Raw genomic sequence first — 17,353 nt, 5'->3', positions numbered from 1 at the left:
AATATATAAATCTCCCAGTAACCATCAAATTATTTCAATCAACATATGCATCTAATACAAGTCCAGGATTAGTTCCAAATTGAAGAGCAGACACTCATTTTAGTAACAACATCCAACTTGCTCTCAAGCATGACTCTTCATTCCAATGGGAAGTGCCTGTCAAAGAAACAATCCTAGTTCATTCAGATGCATGTTCAGAAGTTCAGAACATGAGGGAAGCATTACTAGATACCTGCAGCTGCCTACCTTACACTGAGGTATGAACTCAGAAACCCATAGTGTGTTTCTAGATACTGCTCTTTTCAGCTTCTTCATTTTTTTTCCCAGCTGTTTTTATTCACCTTTTCCAGACTTCTTTTTTTCTAGCTGCATGTGTCCATCTCTAGCAAAAGAAAACCTAATACCTAACATTAGCACTTATTAGTACATTTCAAAAAGTCATTTTCAAAATAATCAAGCCCTTAACCAAGTTTCTCACTTAAAATTTAATTTACCTGAAGATAGGTTTAACAGTGAAGATTCCTTTGTATCTCAAGAAATCAAAACCCAAGTCCCATGAAATGCTGTACCACCTTCTGATTTTAAAATGCATGTTTGTAAGAACAAACATTGGAGGGGGGGGTGGGGAGGGAAGTTACTGAGCTGCCTCCATTCAGCTCTTTATTAACAGATACATTTAAAACACACTTGAAGATGAAGATATTTTTGTGTACTGTTCCACTTTGTTCGTAACATTGGAGTGGCTGAATCCAGGGTACTCCATGGCTTCGTCATGAAACAGCATGTAAAGATCGTTCTGCCTTCCCATCTGACTGTGATTCATCTCACTTGACATCTTGACTTCATCTTTTTGCATTAAAAATGAAACAAACATTGCACCAAAAATTAATGTATACATTATGCTATAGCTTACAATAGGTGAATCTTTTCTTACTATGACTCTGTCATCATATTCAAGGTACTAATAGTTGGTGTCCTATCCCTGTGCTGCAAATTACAATACTCTCTGCAGGAATTCCATGTTTTCCCCTTCAGAAGAACCTACACTTTTTGAGCTGAAGAGTTGAAAATAGTAATAGCTTTTTTTAAAAGCAGCAAGGCTTAGAACACCCCTGCAAGTATCTTTCACTTTAAACTGAAGCTCCAGTGACCTGCACTTCTCTTAGCATTCCACTGAAATGTTACAATCCACCAGTTGTTACTACCTGAGAATCTGCATTGGAAAGCTTGAACCTGCAGCAGCAAATATGAGTAAGATGTCTAACTGAGTTATCTTCTGAGGTTTCTTTCCCTCAAAAAACCTGGCAACACACTTTGTAGAATTCAGAAATCGTATGGCCCAAGACTTGTCAGCACAACTCTGATGAGTGTCTCGATGGTCTACAAATAAAAACCAAAGGTTCAGAGCAGAGTGAGCTAGAGTAGATTGCTCAGAACTGTGTCCAGTCAGGTCTTGAATGTCTCCAGGTACAGAGACTCTACAACCTCTCCAAGCGACTCATTCCAGTGTTTGACAACCCTTACATAAAAAAAGTTTTCTTCCAGTTTAACAAAATTTCCTGCATGACAATTTATGCCCACTGCTTTCTGTCTATTCACTGGGCACCACCAAGTAGACCCTGGTTCAATCTTCTTTATTCCATCCCATCATTCATTACCTACATTGATAAGATCCCTGCTGGGTCTCTTCCTACCCAAGCTGAACAGTCCTAGCACCCCCAGGCTCTCCTTGTAGGATAGATGTTCCAATCCCTTCGTTACCTTCATGGCCATTTGCTGCACTCACTACATTATATCCATGCCTTTCTTGTACTGAGGAGACCAGAACTGGACCTAAGACCCCAGATACGATTTCCCACAGCTGAGGAAAGAGGAAGGATTGACCTGCTGATGACTGACCTCCTAATGCAGTCTTGGATGCTGTTGGCCTTCCTTCCACAAGGGTCTACTGCTGGATGACGTTCAACTTGGTGTCCCCAAGGAGCCTTTGTTCTTCTCCACCAAGCTGCTTTCAAGCCTGTCAGTACATGACCTGCACTGGTGCATGGGATTATTTCCTCCCAGGTGTAGGATTTGACATTTCCCTTTGCTGAATCTTAAGAGGTTCCTGCAAGTCCATTTCTCTAGTTTGTCGAGGTGCCTCTGAGTGGCAGCATACCCACCAACTGTATCAACCACTCCTCCCTGTTCTGTATTGCACGCAGACTCACTGAGGTGGCACTCTGTCACATCACCCAGGTCATTAAGGAAGATGATAAACAGTATCAGCCCATGTCAAGTCCTGCAGTTGATCACTAGCAACTGCTAGTCCACTCCAGGTGGACTTTGTACTGCTGATCACAACCATGTGAGCCCAGCAGCTGAGCCACTTTTTGGTCCATCTCACTGTCCAGCTACCTGAACAGCTGCAGAATGGTTGAAGCACCATATGAGCACCACAGAGGGTGAACACTGGCCTTCCTCAAGTTGTCTGAAGACTGACTAATTCTTCCCAGTCAGACTGACTGTAGCAGACACCCATAACAATACTGCCCATGTTGGTCTATCCACTAATCCTGACTCAGAAGGTCTCAACTGTTTCATCATCTATCCCCAGGCAGAGCTCCATGCACTGCCACTGCTCTCTCACATAACAGGCAACTGTCCCTCCTCACCTTCCCAACTTACTTATAGAACTTATAGAACCATAGAATGGTTCGGGCTGGAAGGGAAGATACCTTTAAAGATCATCTAGTCCACCCCTGCCACCATGGGCAGGGACATCTTTCACTAGATCACCACTTGTTACTAGCTTCCACTTTGACATTCAGCCATTGATGATAAATTTTTGGACATAGCCATCCAGCCAATTTCTTATTCATCTAAGCGTCCATTCATCAAACCCATATCTTTCTAATACAACAGCAAGAATGTTGTGGGAGGCTGTATCAAAGGTCTTACAGAAGTCTAGGTAGATGTCACCTACAGCTTTTCTCTTGTCCACCGATGCAGTTACTCCATTGTAGAAGGCCACTCCACTGTAGATTAGTCAGGCACAATTGCCCTTGGTGAAGCAATGTTGGCCATCTCTAATCACGTCCCTGTATTCCATGTGTTTTGACATGTCTTCCAGGAGGATCTGCTCCATGACCTTACTGGCATGGAGATGAGGCTGACTGGTCAGTAGCTCCCAGGGTCCTCCTTTTTACCCTTAAAATGGGCATCCTTCTTGAAGCTAAGTCTGATTACTGAATATAATGACTTCTTTGCAAGATAATCCCTTTCTTATAGGAATCATGACAGACATGCATATATTTGTATGTGCCTGTAGTGGGTCAAGTGGGATGGTATTTATCTTCACTTAGAAGCCACCCAAAATAAAGGGCCATTCATGCATGCTTTTAAACTACATGCAGCATTTGTCAGTGAGTTAGTGACATTTTCTTCAGTATTTCTAGGGCCTGAAGTATCCACATCAATCAAACAACACTAAACAAACAGCACATCTCTTTCCCCCACCAATCTTAATCACCCTGACCAAAGCGTTAAAATACAGCCTTACACATCTAGGATGCTCTTAAGAAAAGCAAGAGCCTCTAAGAAGTTTACAGCAACAGGGAGAATTTAGCTTAAGACTCTGCTAAAAGCTACTTGGATCTAGTTCCATGTTACTGAGACTCTCCATTATGGAAAAAAGAGAAGCTCAACATGAATGCTTTGCCCCACAGTCCCTTTCCCTTAGGGCAGCATCTCCAATAGCAGTTTGCAGTCACAAGCAAGTAGCATCAAAATTTCTCACATTTCCATCCTCAGCACTTTTGATTTCATTTCTCAGATGAAAGCTACAAGTTGAAATTGAGCTGTTCACAGACAAAAATAAAATGAAAGTGAAGATGTAAACCAGAAGCTGATAGAATCTTCAGGCTGTTTCACCAGTACTTGCAGAAATACTGTCACATGGAGCTTTGTGTTGGACTTTTCAGTAACGCAGCTGTATTCCAAACTCCACGAACAGGGCAAGTTTCCTCACTTGACACAAATGGGTTAAGCAAGGAAATCTGTGCAGAAAAATATATCATAATAGATGGAGCATGGGTCCTGCTATTGACATGTTGCTACCATAAACAGCTTTTGTTTTGTTAGACTCCTGGACAGGGTTTAATTATGATTAGAAGACATGATGTTGAAAGACAATTAATTCTTGACCTACAATGATCACCTTGCAAAACTTTGTGTTGTTATCCACTTTAATTATTCATAGCTACAACACAGCACTGCATTCTTATCCAGTTATTTTAATGATTCAATACATAATAAATCAAGTGACAGGGACTTCAGGCTCACAGTCACTTTAAGACAACAAAATCTTCTGATGTCCATGGTAGAATATTCTCCTTCATCCTCTGACTCAAATTTTTTCACAAAATTATTATATTAACTTGCTTACTTATATTGCCCTTTGCTTCCTAATGAAATACTACGTTTTACTAGGTTTTATTTTTTCCACTTGTTTTTTATTCTTTCCTCCAAATACATACACACATACATGTATTTTTAATAAACTTTGCAGTTCTCTAGGTTCTTATTCCAAATAAATTTATGCATAAGAATGAAATAAAAAGGTAACTTACCCTAAATTATTTCCTAGCTTTACTTGAAGCATCTTTTTATTTAAACTAGAAAATTCATGCCATTGTGCTATTCCTCCAAATAGCTCAGAATACCTCATATAGCAGACATGAAACCACTGATATTTAACTGCACTGGCAGTTTTACCTAAATATTACTCTTTCACCATTATCTCTGCTCTTTTGCCTACTAGGAGTAGCACTGGTCATTAAAAAAAAAAAAAAACAACTTTATTTAGAGGCAGCATGCCAGAGTAGATTACAGTAGAGACTGAACTCCATGTCATTTCTCTGAACACAGCTCTCAACTGAATGGTTAATATGCAGTGCCATGCTATACCCTTGAACCTAAAAGCCCAAACCATGTATAAACAATCGGCTTTTGTATATGTTACTTTTTTTTTTTTTTAGCTGATTTACCTTTTTCATATGCAACTGTATTCTCTTGCAGCAGTCTGCTAAGCTGGATCCCATTCAAGTGCACAAAACGTAGTTGTTCTCTCATTGTCTTGCCTCCCACAACTGGCAATATAAGGTTCCCAACACTGTTTCTTGAAATTGGTAGACCAAGACCTACTGCCAGTGTGCTAGCTAGATCAGTTTGTTGCACAAGTTCAGGTTTGGTTAGAGGACCTAGAATCAACAAAAAAAAAGGAAAAAGGAAAAAAAAAAAAAAAAAAAAGAGAGAGAGGAAAAAAAGAATTTAAAAACGGGGCCTATTGTATTTCTCCAGAGACAGCTGGCATCTCACTAGTTTCAAATTTTTTTCATTGGTTTTAGATCAGTCATTTCAAGTGATCTACAGAAAGCTAAGTGATCTTTTTCAGCTTCTATCCTCTCCTGTTGTTAGACCAAAATTTATTCAATTCTCAGCAAATATCACTCTTCACTGCTAGCAGCTACTGTAAACACAACATGAATGTTATACAAGTACATTTAAGAAAATATATGGTCCAGGAGATCACCTTAATATCAAGTTGCAGCCAACATTCTAAGAGGGTTTGATAACTTTTACATTAGAGAGACTAGAAAGACTACAGTAGACTAATTTAATGCATGAATGTAGAATGAGAATCTAAAATAATGCTGGCAGCATTCTAGAAGCTCCTCAATATAATGACAACAGCTCAAGATTAAATTAATATGAGGGGGCTAGACAAATGGAATTAAGAGGTAAGGTAAAGAATCCTGAGGCCCAAATCCACAGCTCCATGCAGCAAATTCAGTGATTTTTAAAGGGTTCTGTTCAGGATCCTATTACCTTACTGCAGTTATCAGGATTAGTCTTCAGTCCCAAAGACATCTACACACATGAATGATTTCACTAACATAAGTAACCTTTTGTTTAAGATTGTCTTGCCAACTGTTTCTTTGTGTGCTTTACTAGTTACATACAGTGTTTTTCTATTATGCTTTTACTGTGCTCTCTTTGTAACTCCAGGCATTGAGTGTTTTGACTTAATTACAGTACCAAAAGAATTCTACATACAGTCTTTATTATTCTCAAGGTTCCCTTTAAGAGCATTAGAACTTCTCTCATTTCTTATCTAGCTCTGATTGATCCCATACTTGTACAAAACACCATCTATAATCCCTAAAACCTCTTTGCATAAGTGCCTGTATGTCAGCAGTTTCCAGGTTTCATCTTTAAAGGCAAATTCTTAACTGGTAAAAAAAAAGCAAAACTACCAAATGCATTTAGCCAATCATGGGTGACATACCTCTGTAGAAGGCTACACAAGTAATACTCTGACAGCATACTAAATGCAAAAGCCCACAGGGTTACTATTTTGAGGTCTACCAAATTAACCACAGTACATTTTGTTTACAGTAGGATCATAAGGAGCAGTCACTAGAATTCTGATTACAGTAGCAATGAGAACCAAGGTGCTGGATATTTACATAGGCATCATTAGAAATCCATCTCAAAAGACAGGTGAAAAGATACATTTGCCTGCACTGTAAACACTGCACGTTCAGTTTACACCTAACAGAAACTAATCCCAATGAACACGAGATTCCATTTACAGAATCTACTCATGTGGCCCAGTTGTCAACACATACCTGTGAAATTTATAAAGCAAAAACTTTCCTGAGAGCTCTGGTCAGCTCTTGACTTTGTTTTGGTTTTATATCTAAAAAGAGTACAATGACTCCTCAAGTAATGCTTTCTACTGCAGCAGGATAACAGCTTTATAAGTGACAGCCAGATAAATGTACTTCCACTGTGCTGCAGAAACCTCCAGCAAGATAAATAAGGCAAGGTTCTGCAAACAGGCTTTAAAAGCAAGGAAATCAGATGGAAACAAGCAAGAGGCAGAATGAAATGCAGAAGGAAGTATTATTATTGAAGAAAATATTAACTCCTGGTGCAACTACATTTCACTAATTCACTCAGTCAAGGAGTTTATTTAAGCAAGCCTCTTCAAATTAGACTAGAGATTCTCTACCACACTATTCCCTTCTTGTCTCTTACCTTAAGCTACATTATACAAGTAGAAAATGAGTTTCAGAAACAGATAAACTCACATCAATGATTTAAAATTAACAGTAAATATACTCATGCTCCATATCCTTTCCTTAATGCTTAGCAATCAATAGCCATGTTTTCACTGCTGTCATCTCTCAGCCCTGCCAGATATCTGTAGAACAAACCAAAGTACTTTTCGGGAAGAATTCTAGAGCTAACACAAATTAGAGATGGCAATGTGTTCTAAAAAAGGTCAAGCTTCTTTGATTCTTACCAATTCTCTTTTCAAAAGCGGAGCTGATAAACAGCAGTGGTGTGTGCACTTCTCCTTCTGTAGAACCACCATGACTACCCGTTTCAGACATCCCATGATCCCCACAAACAACTAGCAAATTGGGCAGAGAAGCTTCTTCCTGCAAGTCACAGAAATAAATTTAAGTTACTGTACAAACAAGATGTGTATATATAATGCTCCACTACCTTTATCATCTTCATACATTAATATTTCTCAAAATAAATTCTATTTTTTAAATTCGCTCACAACACCTGGGACAGATTACAAGAGATGTCTGCAACTAAGCGTTATGCAGTAATATTCATTTTTAACAGTTATGCAGTAATATTCATTTTTTAACAGTTACAGCAAACATACATATCTAACACTTATCAGTATGTTAAAAAAAAAAAAAAGAAAAAAGCTTTAAAAAAACCCCCACCCTCATTTACAGAGTCACAAGAAACTTACTGAAGAATTAAATAGAGGTCATCATACTGTGGGAAGAAAATCAGGAGCCCAGGAGCAGTAGCATTAACAGAGAAGTATTCCCCCCCTCCATTTCTTCAGCTTCATTGAGTTAATACAAATGGTAAATTATTAATATTTGCAATATTAACATAATAAAAATTTAGTATAAAAATAATCCTATTTCTAGTAGTCTCTAGTCTCTCAAGTGCTTTTGGGGTAGAAATCTGACATGACTGATATCAAATTATGTTTATTTTTTTGATGAAAGAGAAACAGAAGCACGTGAGGCCTGTCTAACAATTTTGAGCTAACAAAGGTGGCAGAACATAAATGTTGTCATTCCCTCACAAAGCAGTTTTGTGTCATGTCTATTTATTACCAGTACCCATTGTATCCAAAAGTAAATTGCTTTTATTATTCCTGTATTCTCAAACTTAGATAAAGGCTTGCATATAGTTGGCAAAAGCAAAACATACTAACAAACTGCGGCAAACTACTGCAACATTCATGAGATTATAACTTCCACCAGCAGAATTTAACCTGTCTTTTCATACAGTAATATCCCTTTGTCTAAAAATACTATTAAAATTTTATGAGTAGCTATTCTGAATTGTAGTTGCCAAAAACAAACAAGAGAAAAGCTTCAGGCCACTTGGAATTAGGGTTTGCTATTTCAACATCCAGACTATTTAGATAAGTGACATCCTACATTTCCAAATCTACAAACAGATTGAGATTTGGTAATTTATATGCTACATTTAGCATAAGAAAAATGCTGTTTACAACCACCATTTCCATCTGAATCTTTTCAACATCTAAGAATTAGGTATGCCTTCACAATTGCAGAAATTAAGAGCCATTAGCTATACAAGTCCATTATTCTTTCTGCTGTATTTCATTACTAGGAAGCACACCAACCACCACTTTAATTCATGAGGGATGAGAGAATTTTGGCATGCATTTCTCTCCTCTTCCCACACACCAGTGAGGAATTATTTCTCACAGCTGTTCAGAAAAGACTGTCAACAGATGTTACTAAGGTCAGCCAGTAAATCCTTAAAAATGCTACACTACGCTGTTAACTGGGGAATGGACAGGGAAGGAAAAGAACGGAAGAATACCTGCTTTGGTCTAGGAATAAACAAGCTACCACCCTCAAACAAGCAAGCATTTTAAAGTTAGTCCAGTTAGTCCACAACTAACAGACATGGATCCAAGAAAGAGCCGTATTACCTTTGAGAGAAGAGCAATGTGAATCTTCTCCACTATATTATCCATTTCACGAAGTTTTGGTCCCACTAATGGGCTGTTTGGCCCAGTCACATGTCCAATATGGTCCAACCCCAGGTAATGTAGTATTAGGAGATCCCAATCGTCTCTCTTCAACACTCTATCCAAATGCCTGGTAACATTATCATCAACCTTAGAAATACAAGTAAAACAATTAAAAGATAAAAATAATTTCCCTCTTGTAAAAAGCATAGAAAAATTAGACTGCACTACTCATGAAAATTCTGTAGAAGCTGATGAGAATTACAGTCACTCATAATGTTAACAAAAAAAAAAAAAAAAAAACACCACACACACCACAGATTGATTAGTTCAATGCCAGGCAGTCAAAAAAATCTTTTCTTAAAAAACAGATTCTTCACCCTATTTAACTCTTTCCTGGTTATGAGGCATCAGATTACATACAGAGAAAAATTGGCTGCCAGGCTTCCACAGATACTTTAAAAAACTGTTTCAAGAAATTTTCAGTCACTTACATCCTTTACAATCCTGATTTATCATTTCACAAGAAGTAGGTACAGGGAAAATCCTCTCTTTGGTGCTTGGAAGCACAGCAGAAAAAACCCCACTCCCGCTATTTCAATTCCATTTTTGCTACTGTGCAAACACAGAAAGATTGTTCTTGCTGTGACACAGCAAGAAAGAAAAATGACTTGAAAAGTGCTATTTGGGGCCTAATTCACATGTTCTCCTGGTTAGGTTGACAACCTATATTTAGTTGCATACATTTCTCCTTGGATATTAAAAACCCTTACAAAATTTCACATGCCACGCTGCTTTGTTGACTCTGGATATACCTTTCTAAAAAAACTATAAAAAGCTTTGTGTTTAATGGACTGTATTCAGAAAGCATAAAAATTGCATAAAGAGCTCAAGAGCCATATAATCGTAGACTCAGCAGCATGTTTTCATTTTTCCACTCCATGTTGAAGCTTCTGCAAGTCTTATTAGAGCAACCAATTAAAAGTGTCTTCCAATACACACTAGACCTATCTAACTTCCTTAAAGATGATAATGAAATACTATGTCAGTAGCAGCAGGTCAATGGCCTGACGTTTTACAAATCATAAAGGTTCAAAATATGAACTAAAATTGCCAAATCATTTACTCTTTTAGCATGCCCAGAGTAAGAATTTTCAGAATTTATTTACTTTCTATGGTCCTTCTTTGATAACATACTGAAACACTACTAATATCACAACTACAAAAGTGATAAAAGACTATAGAAAGTATGCCTCTAAGAGACCAAGATTACACATTAACGGGCCTTTTAAAGATGGTACATACCAATATAAATGCGATAGCAAACTGGAAAAAGATAGTGGAATTTTTAAAGAAAGTAGTCTAACTTCTTACCACAAGTTTATTTAGGAAAGTTACACAGTAACACACTGTTTGTTACTATACCATCCAAACGATTCCCAGAGCATATCCGTAAAGGACGGAAATGCTCAGATCCACATTGCCAATACTGAAAACAGATATAAATCCAATTTCTATTTAATTGCCACGTTTGTATTTCAGAACGAGGACAGTTTTACTCCTTCATCCTTAGAAGCTGCCATTATGTGTTTGTAGTATCCACATTATTTAAGTTGGGATTATACAAAGCCTCTCACCTCTGTAAAGTCTGACACAAAAAAGGATGTTGTTCCATCATATTCCACAAAATGCTTTGGAAACAATTTAACCCATGTATCATCACCGAAAAAGATTATTCTTTTCCCAGCTGTTTTTGCCTGCCATATCAGATTATCATCCAACAGAGCTGGAGAATTGAGGTTCACAACAACATCAATGAAACCAGGTATGCTACCTGTCATCAAAGCCTACATAAAACAAGAAGAGACATATTAACAGAAACCAAAAAGTTTCCATTACTCAGAAGACGGTATTAGTGTAAGAGGAAGCAATGAAGCAGAGGGCAGAGAAATTATCCTTCCAATAAAGAAGCGCAATGAATTAAAAGAAAACATGAGCTGCCATGCCACATCTCATCACCTGCCACAAAACAGTGCTAGCTGATGTCAGAGATAATAACTGCTTTACAGAAAGGTAAAATACTATTTTCTTAATTAGTGGACAGCAAAATGAGTTTGTATGCCAGTTGAAATTTGCTTAATTTCCTGCTCTTGAAATCAACAAAAAGATGGTTTAGAAGGCCTAAGTAAACTGACTTAACACAACAATAACAATGGTAGCACATTTAAAACGGTAATTAACAATCTTCTGGAAAATGCAGTGAGGTCCATCTATCAAGAGTTACCAAACTGTAACCCCCCCCTCACTCTCTCACTGGCCTTCTTGCTGACCTACCAAAGCTCACTCCCTCAGCTCCTTCAATGCAAGAAGTGTCACTCAGATCCATAACTGAGAAGCCTGCATGATCAAGTATTTTGATGACACAGGCACAATTCATCTTTCAGTTACCTGGAACTTGGCACAATTTTGTCTTTAAGCTCTGCAAAAACATCCCTATGACAAAACAAATTCACACTAAACTGGATTTCCTATCAGAAATTACAAGAACACAGAGAAATACCAACAAAAATATTCTTGGATAGAAGACAACTGGAAAATTTGAGGCCTTCCCATGATTACAAATGAAAAGATTATGTAAATCATTTAAGCCTGCAATGGGGGCTTAACTGCCCTCAACTGATTCTCACAGACCGTCTCACCACAGAACTACCAAATAAAGGAACAAAGCAAGGCAAAGTGACTTAAGTAGAAGCTGCCACCTCTTCCTCATACTCAGCCTCTCTACTTTCCTTCAGTCCCTGACCTGACCTTTCCTGCAGGAAACACCTCTGGGCCATGGCAAATCAGGACTCTTATCACATGCACCACTAAAGCAAAGCGAGTTTCAGCCACGGATTGCAGTAACAGAGCAAACCTGCCCTTTATGCCAACTCTGAGCATGTGAAAACAACCCAACCTTCAAAACTTTCTCAAATGAAACAACCCTTAGTGGAAAAAAAAACACCTACCTTAATTCGAGGCATAGTCACAGTGGGTGGCTTCGCTTCAGCAATGAAACTATAGGATGTCCCTTTTTCAACAACTTGTCTAGTATACGGCATGAACTGTTTACCTTTGGATCCAAACACAAAGTCATCTCTCAAAGCATCTATCAGCACAATGACAACTTTTTTGAAAAGCGGTGGTGGAATTTTGGTCCAGTTAGAAACCATTCCTAAACAACAAAAAGCAGGTATACAAAAGTCATCAACAAATTTTAACAATGGATAGACAGAAGTTAAAGGACAACTTCACCACAGCAATAAGTGCTTCCAACTTCTTTATTAACTTTACATTCAGAAGCAAAAAGATGCAAACAATAGCAAACATGAGAAATAATCAGAGTTTTCAGGCCATCCAGCACAGGAATGACACAACAACAACAAAATCCAATACAGCATCAAGGAAGGAAAACATATAATCATAGAATGGTTTAGGTTGTAAGGGACCTTGAAGACCATCAAGTTCCAAACCCCCTGCCATAGTCTAGTGGGAGGTGTCCCTGTCTAGGTTGCCCAAGGCCACATCCAGCCTGGCCTTGAACACCTCCAGGGATGGGGCCTCAACAACTTCTCTGGGCAACCTGTTCCAGTGCCTTACCACCCTCAAAGTGAAAAATGTCTTCCTAATGTTTAATCTAAACCTGCCCTCTTCCAGTTTAAAGCCATTCCCCCTCATCCTGTCACTACATGCCCTAGTAAAAAGTCCTTCCCCGGCTCTCCTGTAGGCCCCCTTTAGGTACTGGAAGGCTGCAATAAGGTCTCCCCAGAGCCTTCTCTTCTCCAGGCTGAACAGCCCCAAGTCTTTCAGCCTTTCCTCATAGGAGAGGTGCTCCAGCCCTCTGATCATCCTCGTGGCCCTCCTCTGGACACGCTGCAACAGGTCCACGTCCTTCTTATGTTGGGGACTCCAGAGCTGGACACAGTACTCCAGGTGGGGTCTCATGAGCGCAGAGTTGAGGGACAGAATCACCTCCTTTGACCTGCTGGCCACACTTCTGATGCAGCCCAGGGCACAGTTGGCTTTCTGGGCTGCGATCACACACCGCTAGCTCATCAATCAGCACACCCAGGTCCTTCTCCTCAGGGCTACTCTCCAGCCATTCCCCACCAAGCCTGTATTCATGCTTGGGATTGCCCCATACCAGATGTAAGACCTTGCACTTGGCCTTGTTGAACTGCATGAGGTTGGCATGCGCCCACCTCTCCAGCCTGTCCAGGTCCCTCTGGATGGTATCCCTCTCCTCCAGCACGTCTACCTTGCCAAACAGCTTGGTATTATCAGCAAACTTGCTGAGGGTGCACTCAACCCTACTGTGCATGTTGCCGACAAAGATGTTGAACAGTACAGGTCCCAGTACCAACCCCTGAGGAACGCCACTCGTCACTGGTCTCCACTTGGACATCGAGCTCTTGACCGCAACTTTTTGAGTGCCACCATCCAGCCAGTTCTTTATCCATCGAGTGTGGATAAAAAAACATAATGTGAATGGAATGCATGATGTGAAACTGGGAGAACTAAGGAAAAGCTATGAAATCGAGAACGTTCAAACAAATAAGAAGGGATAGGTGCCACCTTCTCTCCGGTTAATTTAGTAAAGCTGAACTACATATATCCGACAGACAACTTTTGTTAGGAAAAAAAGATGCAGCATGCACCTGTGCAAATACCCAATCTCAAGCAATGCCTCTCAATGAAATCCCACCATAAGGGAACAGGAAAATTACAAAGAAATAAGTAGTTTCACTGAAACTTGAAGGGAAAAGATTTGTGCACAATTCCACCCTTCAAGGTAGAAAACTGTACGCCAGGATAGTTCAGCAATGGTAGCTGCAGGGCCAAAATCCAATTCCAGAATACCCTGAACATTCTATACAGCCAGGCACAGCAAAATGCTGCTGCGCATCAGGTAGGGGGCAGTGTCATGCCTTCAAGCCCACCTCTTTCTCTTGTATGGACTTAATGCTGGCCAGCAGCTCTTCATTTGCATTGAGCTTGGACAACACAGTGACATTTAGCTTTTACAGCAGGACTTTTTGGCCCATCATCTCTACCAGAAAAAAAACCACAGAAGGACAAAATGGAAGCAGAATGGATCCTACCCACAGATCTCTACTCAGACAACATTGCAGTAAATCAACTTCTCATTACATGCATTACATAAAGTTAGGGTTTTTACACTCCTTTAGAGTAAAAAAATAGTGTTTCTAAATAAGTGGTTGATGATTTGGAAAGGCCACAGATAATGTTGTGTCTAACAAGGGAATGTCAAAAAACAACCTCAGAAACTGTATTTTTGGGCACATAAATAACAATCAAGAAATTGACATTCAGAGACTTGTTACTGCTAGTGATTTTACCAGATAATGAAATTGGGGAGGAGGGCACAGCAGGGGGAAGAAGGAAATCTCAACAACAACAAAATTCTAACTGCCAGTAACCCTGATTAGAATGGTAATGTTGTTTATCCAGGATTTGAATTATCAACTTAGCAGACATACTTTGGCTCTAAATGAAAAACAAGAAGACACAACTGGATGTACTGTACTGTTAGCTAAATCTTTCTCATAATTTACTCCTATCCACTTGCTGAATGCCAAAAATGTTCAGATCACAAACACATGCACCCCACTCAAAACTCCCTCCTGCAATGTTATTCACCAGTCAAAGTATTGAGAAGGAATTACGAGTCGATTAAAAGCCATTTGAAAATACTTATTATAAGATAGCTGAAGCAACACACTGTGCAATCCTTGGCAGACAGCATGCTTATTTATCCCTGCTATGGTTATTTAAAAAACAGTTACTTTAAATGAAGCTGGACTTCTGTAAGCAGTGAACAAAACCATACATTCTACCAAAAACTTACCACAATGCTGTGCTGCAAGTATTCAATATTATACAAGCAACTACACAATTTTATCAGTCATCCCACAGGTAAGACAGCATGGATTCAACGGCAGTCAGGGCTCAAAAAGTGAAACATTCAGGAAATACAGAAGCACTGAAGAAATACTCTTTTCTGAACAGATCTAAAGTAGGCTGAAAGCCTTCTGTATCATGGTTTAGTAAACAATCTCCTGCCTTTAGAACTTGTCATCCAGACCAAGAGATCACTCTGCAAGCAAACTGTAACCCAAGAACTACAGAAAGGAAGTTTTCTTCCACTGGTGCTCCATTTTTGCCAACCTATACCTAGGATTACTAGCGACATGCCTAAATTTAAACTGTTTGTAGAGCCCTGTGGTACGCATTTATACTTTTCAACTCAAACCAGCCTTTTCAAAACCCAATTGTCTGATACTTCCCTCCCATGCAAACAATCTCCCTCCATGTTAGTCTCCTGCTAATAATCACATGTGAATGCAACATTTCACCCACAGCAGACAGTCTTGGTAATCTCCAGCTAAAACACACCTTGTGATTTGGCAGTGTCCACTCAGGTCTGTTACCAGATTAGATTCTTTCAGTGTTCCCGCTTAACCAATATCAGCACACTACGCTCTAAACTACACAACCTTCTCTTCCTTCCACTGTTTCTCACAATTTAAATAAGCCTGTCCCACCATGCATAATGTCATATACTTTCAAAGGATTAACAGTACCAAGCAGCTAAAAACCCAGTTTGGCAGTTACAGTCCTGCTACACCAAGTTAACCATAAGTAGATGCCTTGAGCAAGAGCTTTGTATGAGCAAAATACTACTCAATTCAGCTGTCCACTGAACCTGAATTTACACCCCACAAGCTCCAAACACTGGTGAAGAACACTCCTTCAAATACACACTCCTCTTGTTCACATTATTTTAATACAACTTGTGACTGGATATATAAGACACTTATGTATCAGCACATCCTCTAACAACTCCTCATTAAAAACATGCTTGAAAACTACAAAACTACAGGACCTGTAGAGATCATGATTTCATAGAACCAGTAATGGACACTAATATTGAGCATTTTCCAGTATGACCAGAATGGGAAGGAAATCCATATTACTACTGTTGCTTTCCTCACTAACAAAGTGTTAAAGTCTCGCTAAAGTGGCATGAGGACATTCACACACCACAGTGAGCATCACAGAAATAATGACTCCCAAGCACAATACAACCAGTAAGGTAACAGAGCAAGCACGTGAAGCGTTATAACTGATATGGCGTTATTTAACACAAACAACTTACCACTAAAGAGTATGGGTACGACTGCATTAGAGACAGGGAAAGGGGAATAAAATGACAGAAACATACACCCTCCGAAAATGTGATAGCTGATGCTTATGGCTTCTTGCAACCGTGAGCAAATACTGCTGGCAGTGATCGATAACTACATGCAAAACTAGTTAAGTTCTAAACTATTTCTGAACAGGTCTGGAAACACGATTGCGCTATAGACAACTATCCTGCAGCACCCAGGGGCCTCACGGCACCGGGCTCGCACCGGCTGCTCCTGCCTCTGCCACCTCACAACCCAAGAGACCCAGCACAAACCGGCGGCGGCAAACGCAATGCTGAGCCGCAAGACACCCAGCCCCACCGGGGCTCCGCCGCCCCATCTGGCGGGCTCCGGGCGGAGAGCGGGGCCCAGCCGGGGCCAGACAGGCCGGGGAGTGCCGCGGCAACGGGGGCTGCGGGCGGGGAGGAGTGGACGGTTCCCCTGATGACCAGGAGCCGCCCGTGCAAGACCACGAGGGAGGGGTTGTCTCGGCGGCGCGGGGAAGGGCGGGCTGCTCGGCTTACCTGGGCCGGGTGGGGCCGGTTCAGCGGGAGGGTCCCCGCGGGCCTCTCTGCGGGGCAGGGACCTGACGGGCACCGGGAAGAAGCCTCGGAGAAACAGTGCGACCCCTAGAGCCTCCACCATGAGGCAGGAGGAGGCAAAGACGCCCGAGCGCAGCCGCATCTTCCCTCCGCCAGGCGCTGGGCCCTGCTCCACCGGCTCTCCAGGGCGGTACCGCGGACTCCACCCTTTCCCACTCCCCGGTCCCCACCGCCGACCAACCAGCGGCCAACCGTACCCGCGCGCCGAGCTCTACTATTGGCTAATGGCCAGCCAACCCCTCCGCGAGACGTATGACATCGAACCGGAAGTAGATCCCCGCATTCGCTGGGGAGCAAGCGCGGGAATGGAGTTGGAAGCAGAGTCCGGAGTCCCACGGGCACGGGGGGAGCCGCTGAGAGCGGGTGGCGGCAGGCTGTAGCGTTAAGGGATGAGTGTCATCAGCAGG

General features: G+C 40.7%; 1 protein-coding gene across 1 annotated transcript in view; it reads right to left on the bottom strand.

Moving 5' to 3' along the window:
- Positions 1 to 17,028, bottom strand: part of PIGG (phosphatidylinositol glycan anchor biosynthesis class G (EMM blood group)) — a gene marked incomplete at its 5' end in the record, with an annotated part of 89,956 nt that extends 72,928 nt beyond the window's left edge. The window contains 6 exons of the mRNA XM_082497552.1: positions 5,028 to 5,240; positions 7,352 to 7,490; positions 9,056 to 9,244; positions 10,732 to 10,941; positions 12,103 to 12,308; positions 16,869 to 17,028. Coding sequence (XP_082353678.1) covers positions 5,028 to 5,240; positions 7,352 to 7,490; positions 9,056 to 9,244; positions 10,732 to 10,941; positions 12,103 to 12,308; positions 16,869 to 17,028 — 1,117 coding nt within the window. The remainder of the gene's footprint in view (positions 1 to 5,027; positions 5,241 to 7,351; positions 7,491 to 9,055; positions 9,245 to 10,731; positions 10,942 to 12,102; positions 12,309 to 16,868) is intronic.
- Positions 17,029 to 17,353: the final 325 nt, after the last annotated feature.

This window comes from Vanellus vanellus (assembly GCF_965231255.1).
Source record: "Vanellus vanellus genome assembly, chromosome: Z".
Classification (NCBI taxonomy): domain Eukaryota; kingdom Metazoa; phylum Chordata; class Aves; order Charadriiformes; family Charadriidae; genus Vanellus; species Vanellus vanellus.
Note: the sequence above shows the minus strand (reverse complement) of the source record. Positions and strands in the feature narration are given on the sequence as shown.